General features: G+C 41.7%; 1 protein-coding gene and 2 non-coding genes across 26 annotated transcripts in view; all 3 read left to right on the forward strand.

Moving 5' to 3' along the window:
- CEP295 (centrosomal protein 295) overlaps positions 1–18,472 on the forward strand; it is a 58,802-nt gene that overhangs the window by 40,145 nt on the left and 185 nt on the right. For all 24 annotated transcript variants that reach the window (XM_070076743.1, XM_008262602.4, XM_051850061.2 and 21 more), the window contains 12 exons: positions 1,385–1,537; positions 6,366–6,466; positions 7,034–7,136; positions 7,580–7,633; positions 9,837–9,979; positions 11,313–11,484; positions 14,354–15,012; positions 16,051–16,191; positions 17,709–17,805; positions 17,893–18,060; positions 18,139–18,226; positions 18,304–18,403. In XM_070076743.1, coding sequence (XP_069932844.1) covers positions 1,385–1,537; positions 6,366–6,466; positions 7,034–7,136; positions 7,580–7,633; positions 9,837–9,979; positions 11,313–11,484; positions 14,354–15,012; positions 16,051–16,191; positions 17,709–17,805; positions 17,893–18,060; positions 18,139–18,226; positions 18,304–18,403 — 1,979 coding nt within the window. The remainder of the gene's footprint in view (positions 1–1,384; positions 1,538–6,365; positions 6,467–7,033; positions 7,137–7,579; positions 7,634–9,836; positions 9,980–11,312; positions 11,485–14,353; positions 15,013–16,050; positions 16,192–17,708; positions 17,806–17,892; positions 18,061–18,138; positions 18,227–18,303; positions 18,404–18,472) is intronic.
- LOC127485250 (small nucleolar RNA U2-19) lies at positions 6,585–6,665 on the forward strand. Its single transcript, XR_007912384.1, has one exon. It is a non-coding gene; the product is annotated as a small nucleolar RNA U2-19 (small nucleolar RNA).
- LOC127485247 (small nucleolar RNA U2-30) lies at positions 6,877–6,946 on the forward strand. Its single transcript, XR_007912383.1, has one exon. It is a non-coding gene; the product is annotated as a small nucleolar RNA U2-30 (small nucleolar RNA).

The following is an 18,472-nucleotide window of genomic DNA, read 5'->3' on the forward strand; positions in this document are numbered from 1 at the left end:
AAATTATCATCATGATGTTGCATAAACATTTTTCATGGCTATGACAATTAGTATATTGTGATTATATTTCCATTTTGTAAGAGTTACTTTCCTGTAGTGTCTCAAATTTTTTCATTGCTTAAAGTTTCTATAGAATGCCTGTTTTTCTAATACTTTTATTAAATACCTCTCAATATAATTTTCCATGGAGTTCACAGTAATTTCTCTGTGGAATAGTTTTTATTTGAAAGTTGGATGACCTTAACAAAGGTCATTTTTAACAAAGGTCTTACTTCTCACAAGAGGTTAGGTTAAAAAAATTTTTTATGTACAAAGACAAACATATACAGTATATCTATAGTAATTAAAATATCACAAGGGTAGAGGCAATGGGGGAGGAATCTAAAAAGGCCCCAAGGGGGTGATGATAAAAATGAAGTTGAGAAATATTCATCTCTTTTTTTTTTTTTTTTTTTTTTGACAGGCAGAGTGGATAGTGAGAGAGAGAGAGACAGAGAGAAAGGTCTTCCTTTTGCCGTTGGTTCACCCTCCAGTGGCCACCACGGCTGGCACGCTGCGGCCGGCGCACTGCGCTAATCAGAAGGCAGGAGCCAGGTGCTTCTCCTGGTCTCCCATGGGGTGCAGGGCCCAAGCACTTGGGCCATCCTCCACTGCACTCCCTGGCCAGAGCAGAGAGCTGGCCTGGAAGAGGGGCAACCGGGAAAGAATCCGGCGCCCTGACCGGGACTTGAGCTGTGGCGCCGGCTGAGAAATATTCATCTCTATTGTTCTTTCAGGTTTTCTTCTCTCCTGTAGTTCATTTCTGTTTGTTCTGGTTTTGCTTTCTGGGCACATTTCTTATACTTGTTCCTACTTATCTTCTGAATTTTTATTTTGATTATCAAATTGTAGTTTCTATAGATTTGCTCTTTTTATCTGTGTTTCCCCTTTTTATAAAATCCTGCTATTCTTTCATGGCCGCAGAATAGTATTTATTTTTTTTTTTTTTAAGATGTGTTTTATTTATTTGAAAGAGTTACCAAGAGAGAGGTAGAGATGGAGCAAGCAAGAGAGGTCTTCCCTCCACTGGTTCACTCCCCAAATGGCTGCAACTGCTGGAGCTGAGCTGATCTGAAGCCAGGAGCCAGGAGCCAGGAGCTTCTTTCTGGTCTCCCAAACCAGTGCAGGGGCCCAAGGACTTGGGCCATCCTCCACTGTTTTCCCGGGCCACAGCAGAGAGCTGGACTGGAATAGGAGCAACCAGGACTAGAACCCGGCGCCCATTACATAAAGTCTTACAGAGTTTAGATTTTTACCATAATCTAAATTGTCATTTTAGTTTTAGCTACCTTTAGAAACTTAAGAGGGTATTTATCTAATTAATCTATTTTTTTTTTCATCCCAGGTAAACCTGACTTTTGTCAAGACAGAGACCCCATGAGGGTCTCAATAAGTAGAGAACAAAGTTTCCTTGGGAGCCCACTGGCCTGTGATCCACTTGTTTGTCTTCAGTCAGTTGCCCAGGACAGTGTCTGTGGTGATGAACATGACAAAGCAGGTGAGAAATAAGTAAATTAAAAGTGGAACTGTTGTGTACAAGGATATGTAGACAAAAGATACTTATTGTACAGTTACTTGCAGTAGTGAAAAGTGGTAAATAATGTCAGTGACTGTTGGTAATCAAATCATTATGATACACCCACATTGTGTTGTTCCATGTAGTTGTTATAAAGAAATGAAGAGAAGACATCTTTGTTCATGCATAGAAAATGTTGGTTCAGGTTTACTTTTGTTGGGAAATGGTTTTCTCTTTTTTTTTTTTTTTTAAAGATTTATTTATATTATTGGAAAGGCAGAGTTAGAGAGAGGCAGAGGCAGAGAGAGATCTTCCATGTGCTGGTTCACTCCCCAGATGGCCATAATGGCTGGAGCTGCGCCGATCTGAAGCCAGAAGCCAGGAGCTTCTTCCAGGTCCTGCACGTGGGTACAGGTGCCCAAAGATTTGGACCATCTTCTACTACTTTCCCAGGCCATAGCAGAGAACTGGCTCGGAAGTGGAGTAGCTGGGACCCAAACTGGCACCCATATGGGATGCTGACACTGCAGGTGGCATCTTTACTCACTACTCCACAGTGCCAGCCCCTAAGATTTATTTATTTTACTTGAAAGACAATTAGTGAGAGAGAGAGAGATCAGTCTTCCATTGTGGATTAATTCCCCAATGACTGCAATGGCCAAAACTGGGCTAGGCTGAAGCCAGGAGCCAGGAACTCCATCTAGGTCTCCCATGTTGGTTGCAGGGACCGGAGTAGTTGAGCCATTTTCTGTTGCCTTCTCAGGCATAATGGCAGGGAGCTTCATCAGAAGTGAGGCAGTTGGGACTCGAACCAGCATTCATGTGGGGTGCTGGCATTTGCAGGCACCAGCTTAATCCACTGTACCACAATGCCAGCCCCTCACTTTCTATTTTAAATGTTCATGTATTGTAACTTTTGTTTAATGAGAGTCATGTATTATTTCTGTAAGAAAAAATTGAAGGAAGTGAAATTTATTGAGAAAATAAGGAATTTTGGTTTTAAATGTTGCATTCAATAAATACTTTAGGGTGGTGGCTGGCCCTGTGGCCCAGGAGGTTTAATACTCCGCCTGTGGTGCTGGCATCCCATAAGGACGCCGGTTTGAGTCTCAGTTGCTCCTCTTCGGATCCAGCTCTCTGCTATGGCCTGGGAAGGCAGTGTAAGATGGCCCAAGTGCTTGGGCCCTTGCACCTGCATGGGAGACCCAGAAGAAGTTCCTAGCTCCTGGCTTTGGATCAGCTTAGCTCCAGCCATTGCTGCCATTTGGGGAGTGAACCAGCAGATGGAAGACCTTTCTGTCTGTCTGTCTCTCGCTCTTTCTCTTACTGTCTGTAACTCTACCTCTCAAGTAAATAAACAAAATCTTTTTAAAAATAATTAAATAAATACTTTAGGAAGTATATGAAGCTATGAGTTTTATGTTAATTGGCAGCACAACAGATTTTGTGTTGAAGTCTATTTGTAACAATCCACATTTTTTTTTTTTTTTCTTAAAGATTGATTAATTTATTTGGAAAGCAGAGTGACAGAAGAGGGAGAGATAGAAATAACTTCCATCCTCTGGTTCACTCCCGAAATGGCTGCAACAAACAAGGCTGGTCCAGGCCAAAGCCAGGAGCCAGGAACTCCATCTCGGTCCTCCACGTGGGTGGCAGGGTCCCATGTACTTGAACCATCTTTTCCTGCTCTTCCAGTTGTATTAGCAAAGAGTTAGATTGGAAGCAGAGCAGCTGAGACTTGAACTGGCCTTCTGATATGGGATGCCAGAATCACAGGCAGGAGCTTAACATGCTGTGCCACAATGCAAGCCTGAATGATTCACATTTCCATTGAAATATAGTACCATTAAATATTGTATTAGGCCGGTGCCACAGCTCAATAGGCTAATCCTCCGCCTTGCAGCGCTGGCACACCAGGTTCTAGTCCCAGTCAGTGCGCCGGATTCTGTCCCGGTTGCTCCTCTTCCTGTCCAGCTCTCTGCTGTGGCCTGGGAGTGCAGTGGAGGATGGCCCAAGTGCTTGGGCCCTGCACCCGCATGGGAGACCAGGAGAAGCACCTGCCTCCCGGCTTCGGATCAGTGCGGCGTGCCAGCTGCGGTGCGCCGGCTGCAGCGGCCATTGGAGGGTGAACCAACGGCAAAGGGAGACCTTTCTCTCTGTCTCTCTTTCTCACTGTCTACTCTGCCTGTCAAAAATTAAATATATATATATATATATATATAGTATTTAAAAATTCTGGAGGTGGAAGTTGGCTATTAGTTAAGATACCCACATCCCACATTAGAGTACCTGAGTTAATACCTGACTCCTACATTCTGCTAAATGCCAGCCTTGGGAGGCAGCAATGATGGCTCAAGCAGTTGGGTGCCCACCACCCACGTGGAAGACCTGGATTGAGATGCCAGTTCTCAACTTCCACCCAGTCCTGCCCAGCCCTGACTGCTAGGGACTTTTGGAGAGTGAAACAGTGATTAGGAACTCCTTTGTCTCTCTCTCTCTGCTTTTTTTTTTTTTTTTTTTTTTAATATTTATTTTATTTAATTGAAAGAGTTACAGACAGAGGTAGAGACAGAGAGAGAGGTCTTCCATCCACTGGTTCACTCCCCAGATGGCCGCAATGGCCTGAGCTGCACCAATCTGAAGCCAGGAGCCAGGAGCTTCTTCCGGGTCTCCCATGTGGGTGCAGGGACCCAAGCACTTGGGCCATCCTCCACTGCTTTCTCAGGCCATAGCAGAGAGCTGGACAGGAAGAGGAGCAACCGGGACTAGAACCGGTGCCCATATGGGATGCTGGCGCTTCAGGCCAGGGCTTTAACCTGCTGCGCCACAGCGCCTGTCCCTCTCACTCTGCTTCTTAAAGAAATACAAAGTGAATTCTGTCTGTGGCACTCTAAATGAGCTGCTTTTATGTTTATTGTGAGTATTTGGAAAAGTTATAAGAAAATCTTTAAATCAATTAATCTCTCCACCCAAAGACAACAAATGTTAATTTTCTTCCTTTTGAATTTATACATACATTTAACAAGCTTTTGCTTGCTGACCCTACAAAACATAGTTCTAGTACTACTTTAGTAATTGTAAGATACCTTTTTTTTTTTTGACAGGCGGCAGAGTTAGTGAGAGAGAGAGACAGAGAGAAAAGCTTTCCTTTTCCGTTGGTTTTTGGTTCACCCCCCAAATGGCCGCTACAGCCGGCGCACTGCGCCAATCCAAAGCCAGAAGCCAGGTGCTTCCTCCTGGTCTCCCAAGCAGGTGCAGGGCCTAGGCACTTGGGCCATCCTCCACTGCCCTCTCAGGCCACAGCAGAGAGCTGGACTGGAAGAGGAGCAACCGGGACAGAATCCGGCGCCCCAACTGGGACTAGAACCCCGGGGTGCCGGCTCCACAAGGCGGAGGATTAGCCTATTGAGCCGTGGCGCCGGGCCGGTCCTAATATTATTTCAGGGAGATAAAATAACTCGCTCAATGAAAAGCTAATGAAAAGGTATCTTACAGGCCGGCGCCGTGGCTCACTTGGCTAATCCTCCGCCTGTGGCACCAGAACAGAATCCACCACCCCAACCAGGACTAGAACCCGGTGTGCCGGTGCCACAGGTGGAGGATTAGCCAAGTGAGCCACGGCGCCAGCCTGTAAGATACCTTTTCATTAGCTCACATTTTTTAACCAGATTTCCTTTTAACTGTCATGTATATTCAGATAATTGATATCTTAGTTGTATTTATAGTTTGATAGAATGAAGAGATGAGAGATCTGTTTTTGCTGATTTTGTCATCTGCTTTTCAAATTGTAAATTGAAATAACTGACATAATTTTTGGTACTTAAAATATTTGACATTTCCAAATAAAAACATCATTTTTTTATATTTTGCCAATGGATACTTGTCTTTCCTTTTATTCTACCTGTGTCTTCTAGCTAAAGACTTAAAACATTTCAAAGTTCAGGGGTTTGGTACCAGTTATAGTTGGGAAGGATGCACACCTAGGACAACCATAAGGCATTTCCATTAAGAGGGTATCAGACAGGACTTAGTACAGTTGCCCCTCTGTGTGTGTAGAGCCAACCAACTATAAAGCAAAAATCTTGTTTTTATCATGATTCCCTAAACAATATGATACAAAAACTAATTACCTAGCATGTACACTGTAGTAGGCATTATTTAAGCACTCTAGAGATGATTCAAGGCATACAGGAGGATATGCATAGGTTATATGCAAAGCCTATGCTGTTTCATGTAAGGGACTTGACATCCTCGGACTTCAGTATCCACATAGGGTCTTGAAACCAATCCCCCACAGATACCAAAAGACAACTGTATGTGGTTTCTGCTTGTATTAGGTGATTGGGAGCGGGTTCAAAGAAACAGGGCTTTGCTATGTAGTACTGGGTATTGTCAGGAAGCAGGGGTAACTCAATTGAGTACCTAAAAATTCTTATCTAGGTGGTGGGAGGACTGGAATAGGTGAAGCAGCAGCAGTCACTCACGTTAACAAGGATAAGGGGATGCTTGGTCGTTTTTGTGGCTTGGGTAATATTCATGGTTTTCTCCATGTTCCGGCATAGCTACAAGAGGTCTTTTGTCCTTGTGCGTTGTGATCATGGAGTAGCTTTATCTGCTATTGGCACTCCGCCAGGTATTCAACGGAATGCCAAGGCCTTGCTGATAGTGCCAGGTTAGTCCCTGACCCTCAGAGCCTGGTTTCTATTATAGAAAGGTCTTGTTTTCTGAATACTTCTCCATCCCCTTCCTCCACGTTATGCTGGTTCTCAGCACCTCACACTTTGAGTTTTAACTCCATAATCTTTTTTAGTTCAGGTCAAGGAGTCCGAGGTAGAGAATCATGCAGTATTGAGTTTTGCTGTGGAAGAAGAGTATCCCCGTTTGGGTCTAATCGTAAAGCCAGATGATAAGGTTAGTAATGTCTTGTTGTATGCTAAGTTTTCAGAGCTGTTTGGTTTCATATTTTCTTTTGCTTGGCTTGCTGAAATTTTAAAGTCTGTGTTCTCTGAGATCTGCTCATACCAAGGTGGATCAATGATGAAAATAGCCAAATCTGAGCATCAGAAGACCTTCTAGTCTTACCTGATGCATGATCTCCATTGTTCTGAGAAGCAAAACTATCATTATTTAAAACAATATGAGCGTTACAACTGGGGTTTGTGTGTGTGTATGTGTGTGTGTGTGTGTATGTGTATGTATGTATGCATGTGTCTATAAAGATGGCAGTGGATAACTGAGGACTAGATGGATGAAATGTGTGTGTGTGTGTGTGTGTGAGTGAGTGAGTGTGAAAGAAATGGAGAGAGAGGCTAATCTTTTCTGAGCAATGATGAAAAGGTTTTACAACTGACCTTTATAACTATGAGGTTTTCTACACTTGACCTGAGCTCAGAATTGATAACTGCTGAGATTGGTAATTTGAAATTTCTATAGACATTAGTTGCTACATTGTAGTCTAATAACACCTTAATTTTTTAGGCTGAAACACAAGCGATTTCTCCTGAGCCAATATCCTCAGAAACTGTTTCTACTGGGAGCTTTTTGAGTTATGAAAACATAGACTTGAACCTAACAGATCCAGGTAATAACAGCAGAGTATAGGAGACAATTGAAAGACTAACACTATTTGAATTGCCACACAGTAGAGGCAGGAAGCATTGCTTTTTTCCTAATTCATTTGGAGTGAGGGCTTAAGGGAGGGGAGTTGTACTATTTCTTTACATCTCCAAAGTGAAGTAGTATTGATGCCTCATGAAATATTGGACAGTCTAGTATTCAGAACATGACTGGAAGCCACAGAGATGTTCTGTGTGTTCCCAGCAGCACTCTGAGTAGTATTCATAAATACTACTTTTTCCCATTCAGTGGAAATCTACAGGAGCAAATTTCTCAGTTGTACTGTCTCTTAACAAATATTTACTGTCATGCCTTTCTAACAAAATATGTCTCTAAGGAAATACTATGCCATTGAAAAGACCGTAGTGTCAGTGTCAATTAAATATTTTTATTAAACTCAATTTTCAGAGCACATGGACTATAGGAAACAAGAGTCTACCACTGGTAAAGAAGAGAAAACAGGTATTTTAAGTTCTATACCTCCTTCAATGTAAGTCATTTCTCAGCAACAGAACCCTTCTGGCATTCATAAATGTAATGCCTATCATGGAAGAATTTACATCTGATCACACACACTTTCAACAGATCATACACAAGTACATAAATGAAACAAATTTGATACCTAAAAAAACCTACTTGTGGAGTACAGTTATTTTAAAGAAATTATTTTATATAAATTGTTTATCTTTTTGATTTTCATGCTTTTTAATTTCAATTTTTATTTCATTTATTTGAGATAAATAGAGCTCCAATATGCTGGTTCACTTGGAACAGCTGTGGCTGAGCAAGGTTAAAAACAGGACCCAGGAACTCAATCCAGGTCTCCCATGTGGCTGGCAGGGCCCCAAGTACTTGGACCATTATCTGTTGCCTTCCCAGGAGCATTAGCAGGAAGCTGGATTGGAAGTGAAAGAGCCAAGACTCCAATCAGCAGTCTGAAATAAATGGGCTGCATTCCATCTAGTATCTTCCACTAGGCCAAACAACTGCCCTCATTTTTAGATTTAAGTTGTTACTTGTTTGAGCTTCTTCTTTTTTTTTTTTTTTTTTTTTAAGATTTCTTTATTTACTTGAGAGGCAGAGAGAGAGAGAGAGAGGTCTTCCATCTGCTGGTTCACCCCCCAAGTGGCTGCAACAGCCAGAGCTGGGTTATCTGAAGCCAGGAGCTTCCTCTGAGTCTCCCACGTGCGTGGAGGGGCCCAAGCACTTGGGCCATCTCCTACTGCTTTCCCAGGCTATCAGCAGGGAGCTGGATCAGGAGTGCTGCAGCCGGAACTCAGCGGGTGCCCATATAGGATGCTGGCACCACAGGCAGATGCTTAACCTACAACACCATAGTGTGGACCCTGAGCTTTATGTTTTTATGGCAGCACAGTTACACCACAGAAAATATTGAGGCCACTTAATGAGAAAGGGGTTCTGGAACCAACTGATGTAAGAAGGATACCTGGAGGAAATTAATTAGCAAATACCATTGCAAAGTTAGCCATCACAGCTGAGACAGTACAGTGGTCAGAAATCAGACCGCCAGCACCGCGGCTCACTAGGCTAATCCTCCACCTAGCGGCGCCGGCACACCGGGTTCCAGTCCTGGTCAGGGTGCCGGATTCTTTCCCGGTCGCCCCTCTTCCAGTCCAGCTCTCTGCTGTGGCCCGGGAAGGCAGTGGAGGATGGCCCAAGTGGTTGGGCCCTGCACCCATGGGAGACCAGGAGAAGCACCTGGCTCCTGCCTTCGGATCGGTGCGGTGCGCCGGCCGTGGCGGCCATTGGAGGGTGAACCAACGGCAAAGGGAAGACCTTTCTCTCTGTCTCTCTCTCTCTCTCTCACTGTCCACTCTGCCTGTCAAAAAACAAAAACAAACAAAAAGAAATCAGACCATTCAAGTCAGTTTGACCATTTCCTACCGGTGAAACCATTGTCCAGCTATCTTCCGTAAAAGGAATGTTGGAGATTATAATGCGCTTAAAGTATAGCAAACTTCCCTCCTTTCTTTCTTCTTCTTTTAAATATTGATCCTGAAATAAACTAAGTAAAAACAACAAAGCAATGATCACATGGCCTGTTTTTCCTAATTAACCTCTTTAAGGCTTTGGAACTGGTAGAAATACAAGTTTATGTTTGTCAAAAAGCTTTAGTCACTATCTTGTTTTGTACCTTGGAAATGATCTTAATAAAAGTAAATCTGGCCGGCGCCGTGGCTCAATAGGCTAATCCTCCACCTTGCGGCGCCGGCACACCGGGTTCTAGTCCCGGTCGGGGCGCCGGATTCTGTCCCGGTTGCCCCTCTTCCAGGCCAGCTCTCTGCTATGGCCAGGGAGTGCAGTGGAGGATGGCCCAGGTGCTTGGGCCCTGCACCCCATGGGAGACCAGGAAAAGCACCTGGATCCTGGCTCCTGCCATTGGATCAGCGCGGTGCGCCGGCTGCAGCGGCGGCCATTGGAGGGTGAACCAACGGCAAAAGGAAGACCTTTCTCTCTCTGTCTCTCTCTCTCACTGTCCACTCTGCCTGTCAAAAAAAAAAAAAGTAAATCTGAAAGCATTTGCTGATTTAAATGTAATTTTTGTTGCATTGGCATTATCTTAAATAGTTTTATGCATATAAAACATTTTTTCCTTCTGTAGGCTTGATTTTAAAATAAATTTTTCTTTTCCTTAAAATTCCAGCAGTTGACCTTGACTTTCCAGAATTGGAACACATTTTTCCACATTTGCATCGTCAACTGTTTAGACCCTTAGAACCACATCCAGATTTTGGTTTGTCACCATCATCCTCCGGGATTTCTCAAGACAACAGAGACTTTTACCAGGTATAGTAAAATAGATGTTCCATTGCAGTAAGTATCCAAAAATAGCTTTAGAATATTTTTATTTTTTATTTTTGACAGGCAGAGTTAGAGAGAGAGAGAAAGGTCTTCCTTCCATTGGTTCACTCCCCTAATGGCCGCCACTGCCGACGCTGCTCCGATCCGAAGCCAGGAGCTGGATGCTTCCTCCTGGTCTCCCATGTGGATGCAGGGGCCCAAGCACTTGGGCCATCCTCCACTGCCCTCTCAAGCCACAGCAGAGAGCTGGACTGGAAGAGGAGCAACCGGGACCAGTGCCCAGTGCCCCAGACAGGACTAGAACCCCGGGGTGCAGGCACCACAGGTGGAGGATTAGCCAAGTGAGCCACGGCGCCGGCCAGAATAAAGTTCTTAACCATGGCTGCCTATTAGAGTCACACAGAAAGCTTTTTAAAATCCCAGTGGTCCAGACTATGCCCTGGACCAATTAAATCAGTCTCTGGGAGTACTCAGATACTGTGATTCTAATATGGAACCAAGCTTGAAAACAGATGTAGTTGAATTTTTTTTCCCTAGCATCATTGTCTCTGTCTAATGAGTATGACCCCATTAAAGGCTTGAGAACTGTTAATTTTGTTGGATTTTGTATATTTTTTAAACTAATGGAACAGTTTTAACCATTTAACATAAATACGGATTTATGAAATTTAACAAGTCTTTCTGGGGCCAGCACTAAGGTGTAGCAGGTTAAACTACCATGTGTGATGCTGGCATCCCATATGGGTACTATTTGAATCTTGCTTCCCTTCTAATGTGCCCAGGAAAGCAGTGGAAGATTGCCTAGGTGCTTGGGCTCTTGCACCCACGTGGGAAACCTGGAAGAAGCTCTTGGTTCTTGGCTTTGGCCCGGGCCAGCCCTGGCCATTTTGACCATTTGCAAAGTGAACCAGCAGATGGAAGACATCTCTCCTTCTAATTCTTTCAAATAAGTAAAGAAATCTTAAAAAAAAAAAAAAGTTTTCCTACATACACAGTAAAGGAGCTGACTTTGAGTCCCGAGTCTGCTTCCACAGTCTGCCATCACAACACCCCCAGCTTCTCTGCATAGTTCTCACTTGTCGGAAAGTTACCTCATCAAGTTCCAAACTACCTGGTTAGTTCACAACGTCCTTTCTAAATTATCCTTTTTGTTAGGAAATCTCTTGCCTATTGAATGAAAAGGAAAACTGGATTTGAGCAAGCAAATTAATTGTAATGTTAACATGGTAATTAAGGATAATATCAAAGGGATGTAGTGATTATTTATTAACTGTTAATACGTAATCAGTGTTATAGCCTTTCTGTTATTTTCTGTCAGGCCTCATATTCCTCATCTGAAATCCACGGTGCTACTGCATCGTCCAAAAGATCACTTTCTTTGACTGCACTGAGAACCAGCTTGCATTCTCCCAATACCAGCCTGAACCAGCAGACTAACCCTGACTTGGCTCTCGCTGCAGCTCAGAGTTTTGCTACAGAAAATACTGAGGGTATGTATGGCTAAGTTTGAAAAAAGGAAAGTCAAATCCAATACATTTTTCCCATAGTTCTTTATATCCATTTTGTTGTATATTGTACCTAGCTCCTCTTGGTTTGTCTCAATTCCTGTCCACACCCTGTACTCATTGTTAGAGGCTGTTTCTTTAATTGTGTATTTATTTAGTTAGTTTTTAATAGAAAGCTTTTATTTAATAAATTAAATTTCATAAGTACAACTTTTGGGTTATAGCCGTTCCTCCCCCCATACACGCCCTGCCACCCCCAAACCATCCCACCTCCTCCTCCCTGTCCCATCCCATTCTTCATTAAGGTACATTTTAAATTATCTTTATATACAGAAGATCAGCTCTACTAAGTAAATATTTCCACAGTTTGCACCCACACAGAAACACAAAGTATAAAGTACTGTTTGAAGACTAGTTTTACCATTAATTCGCATAGTACAACACATTAAGGACGGAGGTCCTACATGGGGAGCAAGTGCATGGTGACTCCCATTGTTGATTTAACAATTGACACCCTTATTTATGATGTCAGTGATCACCCAAGGCTCTTGTCATGAGCTTCCAAGGCTGTGGAAGCCTCTTGAGTCCACAAACTCCGACCTTATTTAGACAAGGCCATAATCAAAGTGGAAGTTCTCTCCACCTTTCAGAGAAAAGTACCTCCTTCTTTGATGGCCCCTTCTTTCCAGGATCTCACTCACAGATATCTTTCATGTAGGTCATTTTTTGCAACAGTATAATTTATTTATTTATTTATTTTTGACAGACAGAGTTAGACAGTGAGAGACAGAGAGAAAGGTCTTCCTTCCGTTGATTCTCCTCCCAAATGGCCACTGCGGCCGGCGCCCAGCGCCGATCCGAAGCCGAGAGACAGGCATTTCCTCCTGGTCTCCCATGCTGGTGCAGGGCCCAAGCACTTGGGCCATCCTCCACTGCCTTCCCGGGCCACAGCAGAGAGCTGGACTGGAAGAGGAGCAACCGGGACAGAATCCGGACTTGAACTGGCACCCATATGTTTGCCGGCACTGCAGGTTTTGGCTTTACCCATTACACCATAATGCTGGCCCCCTATATTACTGAATTTGATTTTAAAAATATTGTTTACTCCTGCTCAACTTAACCTGTCTCTACTGTTAGCAATTTTAAACATCCTTCCAGAATTTTTTTATGCAATTCACATAGAAACACACACAGAAGGATTCCTCAAAAAATTCATGGAAACTATGTATTATGATAAAACTATGCATGGATTTCCCTTTTTTTGTTTTCCTTTTCACATGTGAATAAATTCTTATTGATGTATTATAGCATGTCTGAACAGGATCTAGTTTGAGACATTAAAAAATATAACAGTCTGGAAAGAACCCCTATCAATAACATGAATAATGTTGCTAAAATTTAAACAAGAACAAATATCCACCTGACATCAACTTGGAAGGAAAAAATTAATCTTGTTCATGCTTTAAAGGAAGAGGAATATGGTTAATAACATGAACAAGAGCCAACACCGTAAACATTTCAATTGGTTCAACTTGCACAGTTATGACTGAAAAAGTGAAACAAATTCTCAGTGAGTACTGAAACTGTTTCACCTTTTCAGCTTTCCACAAGAGCAGAACTTTCAGTAGAAATTTCCAATAAGTGGTATCAAGATCCTGAAGCATTTCTTCCAAGAACTGGATCAGGAGATGAAATGTGGCTTTTCACTATGATTCTGAAGGCAAATACAAAAAGCTTTGGCTACCAGGAGGTACAGTGGTCCAGTCAAAGCAAAAGTGTACTGGGCAAGAGCAAAGTTCCTGGCAACAGGGTTTTGGAATGCTCAAGGCACTTTGCTTTTTGACTTTCTGGAAGACCAAAGAATGATACTATCTGCTTATTAGGAAAAGTTAGCCAAAGCTTCAGAAGAAGGACTAGGGAAGCTTCACCAGAGTCCCTCTCCACCATGATAATTTTCTGGTTCATTCCTCTCATCAAAGGGACAATTTTGTAAGAGTTTCAGTGAGATCATTAGGCTGCCATCTGACAATCCTTATTTGGCTCTTTGGCATTTTTGTGTAATACTTTTAAAAAATCTTGATTTTTTTTAAGAGTATACATTATTCTTTAGTGAATAATGTAAAAGAAACCACATTAGCAATAAATTCCTCAAGACCCTCATTTCTTTAAAGATAGAATAAATGGCTGGTATCATCATTTACAAACATGCCTTGAGTTGATGAGATTTACGTTGAGAAATACTTTACATTTTAATATTTTAATTTCACTTTTCCATGGACTCTGAAGTTCCCTGGTCCATATAAAAATACACACATTTGAGGTACATATCAGGAGCAAAAAAATTAACACTAATAGCTTAATTAAGCATGTTACAAAAGGAGAAATATATATGGCATATAAGTTGTAGAGTTGTTTGAAGATGACTGTAACCTCTCTTATCTTTGTATATACACGTGCACATTCCCTCCTAAAATTTATTTGAAAATCAGAGAAATTTTTAATACACTGGTTTACTTCCTAAATGCCCACAACAGCCAGGACTGTGCCAGGCCAAAGCCAGGAACCTGGGACTCAGTTTGGGTCTCCCACATGGGTTGCAGGGACTCAAGTACTTGAGCCATTACCTGCTGCTTCCTGCATACGATGGAAGCTGGAACAGAAGCAGAGCTGGGGTCAAATCCAGATTCTCTAATAGGGGATGTGGATGTCCCAAGTGGTGGCTTGACGTTTGGGTCAGACTTTCACCCCCTAAAATTGTAGGAAGTAAAATTGTAGGAAGTAACACTTTATTATATGCATTTCACTCAGAAATTATCTGAATTCAAGTTTTATAACATAATTTTTTTTAATGCAGAACCTGAACAATCTTTTCGGCAGCTTCTTTCAGACTTTTCTTCACAAGAGGAGAGCCAACATGTTGATCTACCAAGTATTTTTAGTGTGGAAGCTAGATATTCTTCTGAGGGCATGGACAATCAGAACTACCTCTCTGAAGAACAGACCAAAATATTACATAATAAGAAGAAAAGTGTTCATTTCCAGCTATCTGTAGAAAATTTAAGTTCAGTCTGCAGTTCATCTGATGAGGCTAATGTGTTTGATCAGGTGCATGTACAACATAGCACACCATGTGGTTCAACCTCTAGTGAGTGCTCAATAAAACACCAATTAGAAAGAAAAGATAAACTGGGTTTTGAAGAACTATCAAAAAGAGGTATTGTTACAATGTTACAAAGTCAAGAACTCACTGAAAATGGACAAGATGAAGCCTATAGAGTTTTAGCTGTAAATCCAGATAGAGAAGAAGCTGATTCCCAATTATGTATAAGAACAGTGGAAAAGGGATCTTCACTTCAGATACCTGCCATAGTACCCATTCAAAATGAAAAATGTTTTGAGGACTCACCTAAAACTGAAACTCCAGAAACCTTAAGAAACCTATCTCAACTGGCAAAATCAGAACCCTTTGTAAGTTCTGGATCATTTTCATTACAGAGCTCTATTCCAGTCTGGGTAAGTGAAAAAGATGTTATGTAAACAGCATTTTAGTTCCATAAACAGGAAAATATTTTCAATCAAAATGTATGAGAATCTCAACAAAGCTACTTGTTAAAGTCGAGCTCATGATCATTGGAAATCTCCAGTGACATGAGAAAATTCCAAATGTTAAAAGCTCGCAGAATTTTACAAAAGGTCATTCTTCCCTGGTCCGCTATCATTTCTCCAGCTTCTGTGAGAAGTAGCATGTCGGGAACCTCAAAGCACTGCACTGAATTAATCCATTGTAAGGGTAAATGTTAGAACACTGTCCATGTTAGTCAAGCTGTATTAAGCTTGATTTCACCTTTGGTCAACTGGACATGGATCTCACCTAATATTACTTGCAGTTTGTCCTTCCACAGCCAAACATGAGAGAAAAGTTCATGGTAGATGCATGTTAGGTAAAGTATGCATGGATTTCAAAAGTTTCTGCACCAAAATGAACTTTTAATTTCATTTTCCACAAACTTTTTGAAGTCTCCCTATATAACACAAGATTGGATACACAGGACTGTATCTGGACTACAGATGTGCTTTTTTGTTTGGATTTAACTTTTAAAATTGTTCAGTGTGTAAAGCCAGTGTTTTCTTTGAGAAATGTATAACTTGACAGCAGTAGCCCACATCTGACTGCAACTGATAGCACTGCTCCTTTAGACAGGATATGCCCTCCACTCCCGTATAGCCCCCAGTCTTCCTGTTTGTATTCTTTGCCTTGCCCTGTAAATGTTTAGGCTTACAGTCCTTACAGAAGCTGTTTCAGACAATTACACCATCTCATCCCATCCCTAAAATCCAGTATTTCTGCAAGAGCTTGATGGGCTGGGGAGATCCAAGAAGAATCTGATCTGTTGATCTGCCTCAACAGTGTGCATTATTCCCACACTTGTTTACTTGTATATAATAAATGAACATTTATGTACTTTCTCACATTTTGAATATTTAAAGGCTTAAAAAAGCCTTTTAAATTTTTAAAAAAAAAATGTTTGCTTTTTAAATTGCCCTGCACAGGAGACAGAATCTGGCCACGGGATAATGGAAGAACCAGAACTTACTTTAGTAAGCACCAGTGATATCAGTATTGCTGAAACAGATTTTGCAAACTTAACCCTAGAAGAAAAGGAAGAAAATGAGGCAAAAAGCTGTTTCCAGGTAAACTTAGTAACCCTTAGTACTAATACAACCTATTTATATAGCGATTTGTAGCTGAGGATTGGGAGATCCGAACAGGGCACTTTTCTGTTTTCACTTTAATCTCGACATGGCATTTTTCCATAAAATTGTGAGTTACACACACATATGACAAGTGTTATCATTAACACTTGGGCTGGAAATCATGCCTTCCTTTTCTATGGAAGTTTTGTGTTTTTATAAGGATTTATTTATTTGGAAGGTGGACTTAACACAGAGAGGGATAGAAAGATCTTCCATTTGCAGGTTTACTCCCCAGGTGGCAGAAATGGCTATGGCTGAGCCATGCTGAAGCCAGGAGCCTGGAACTCCAAGCCTCCCAATGTTGGTGGCAGGGGCCCAAGTCCTTGGGCCATCTTTTGCTGCTTTCTTAGTCGCAGTAGTAAGGAAGCTGATCAGGAGTGTAGTAGTCAGGAAAACTGAGAGAGGTTGTCATAGAAGATCAGATTTGAAGCAAATATAAAACAGGTACTATTTAACTAGTTTCCTGGTAATTTCCTTTCTTAGAAGGCAGTAATTGGAGCCAATTATGCTATAGATTTTATTCTAATTCAGTGGCTTGTATCTTTCACTTAGTTCTTACCAGCTGTTCTCAAACACTGTTATTGGATCAACTGCATCTTTTAGTGCTCAGAATTTTATAAGTCCCAAGCATCCTTTTTTCAAAATTCATGACACTCTCTCAGATTGGCAGAATTCATTTCTGAATTGTGCACTTGGAATTATATACCTAAGAGATGACTGCAAAACCACAACTGGTAGTGTCCTTGTATGTGTAAACTAGTATTGAGGAGACAAGACGAAAACAGTACAGATGGTATGCAGAAAGTAGTTCATGACATTCAAACAGGAATAAAAACAGGAATTGGGGAGAAGTGTTAAGAAAGCAGACTGAGCTGATGGTATTGCTGGCCAGGTAAGTTTTTTTTTTTTTTGAGAGGTAGAGAAAGGTCTTCCATCTGCTGGTTCACTCTCCAAATGGCTACAACAGCTGGAGTCGTGCAGATCCAAAGATAGGAGCTTCTTCCAGGTCTCCCACATGGTTGCAGGAGCCCAAGCATTTTGGCCACCACCTGTCAGACCAAGAACCATATGGAATGCTGGCTTAACCTATTACTACCACAGCACTATCCTACTTTCCCTAAAACTCAAGCTGTTGAGAAGCCCGAAGGAGGGAATGCAGCATATGCTGTGAAAGTGACCCAAGCACTCAGCCACCACATTCCCACTAGCACATTCAGATCTACAAAAGGAAACCAAGGTTCATGACATGAAAATACAAGTGTATGTATACATCCAGCTTTCTGCTAATGCACCTGAAAGACCAACCTTGCCATCCCTGGATCAGTCCTGCAGTCTTCAGCTGTTGTGGCATTTGGGTAGATCTTTCTCTTTGAAGGAAGCTTTTTTCCGAAAAGGCCAGGCTTTGGATTACTGTAATGTTGCAACAAAATCACAGATGACTTTCTTACAATTAGGTGAGTGAATTTCTGCCTCTTGTACCAGAAACAGAAACCTCTGATCATCTACCTTTATCAGAGTGTTCTACGGATAAGTCAGCAACAGTTTCTACAGGTATGTTTGAGTATGTGAACGGGATCCTGTGCCCCAGTGGGAAGAGTAACTATTCAGTCTTCCTCAAGAATTTTGTTTTTCCAACAGAAACCCTACTGGAGTTTACTGCCATACCAGGGAGCTTACAAGAAGCTTTTGTAAAAAGGAAGAAATCATTCATACAACGATCTTGCCAGAGGCAGAAAGAAATCAGAAATAAAATTCGTATCTCTGAAAACTCTCAGATAAAGACAGCTAAGGAGAAGCCACCTACAGGTATTTTGCTTCTAAAATGAATTGGGAAATTTTTGTTCCCCACAGAAGCATTCATCTATCTTCAAACCTCTTTTCTAGGTTCATTTGTAAATCGCCTAAAGGGTGTGAGTAAAGTTAGAGTATCAGTTCCTGAGGACAGGAAGACTACACACCAAAGGGCTTTAAGGTAGTATTTATTTCTTTTAGTGATAGACTTTTTAATACTATTTCTCATCTTTTTAACACCCCACAAATTTCTTACAGATTATACAATCAATTAGCTGAAGTGAAACAACAAAAGGAAGAGAAAGCAAAGCAAGAAGCCTTTGCCCAAAACAGAGCAAGGGCAAAAGAATTTCATAAGGTGAGCCCTTTCCAAATTGATGTGTGGTATTATTACATATATATATATGTATATATGTATATATGTGTG

The sequence above is a fragment of the Oryctolagus cuniculus genome, chromosome 1, assembly GCF_964237555.1.
Source record: "Oryctolagus cuniculus chromosome 1, mOryCun1.1, whole genome shotgun sequence".
In the NCBI taxonomy this organism is placed as follows: Eukaryota; Metazoa; Chordata; class Mammalia; order Lagomorpha; family Leporidae; genus Oryctolagus; species Oryctolagus cuniculus.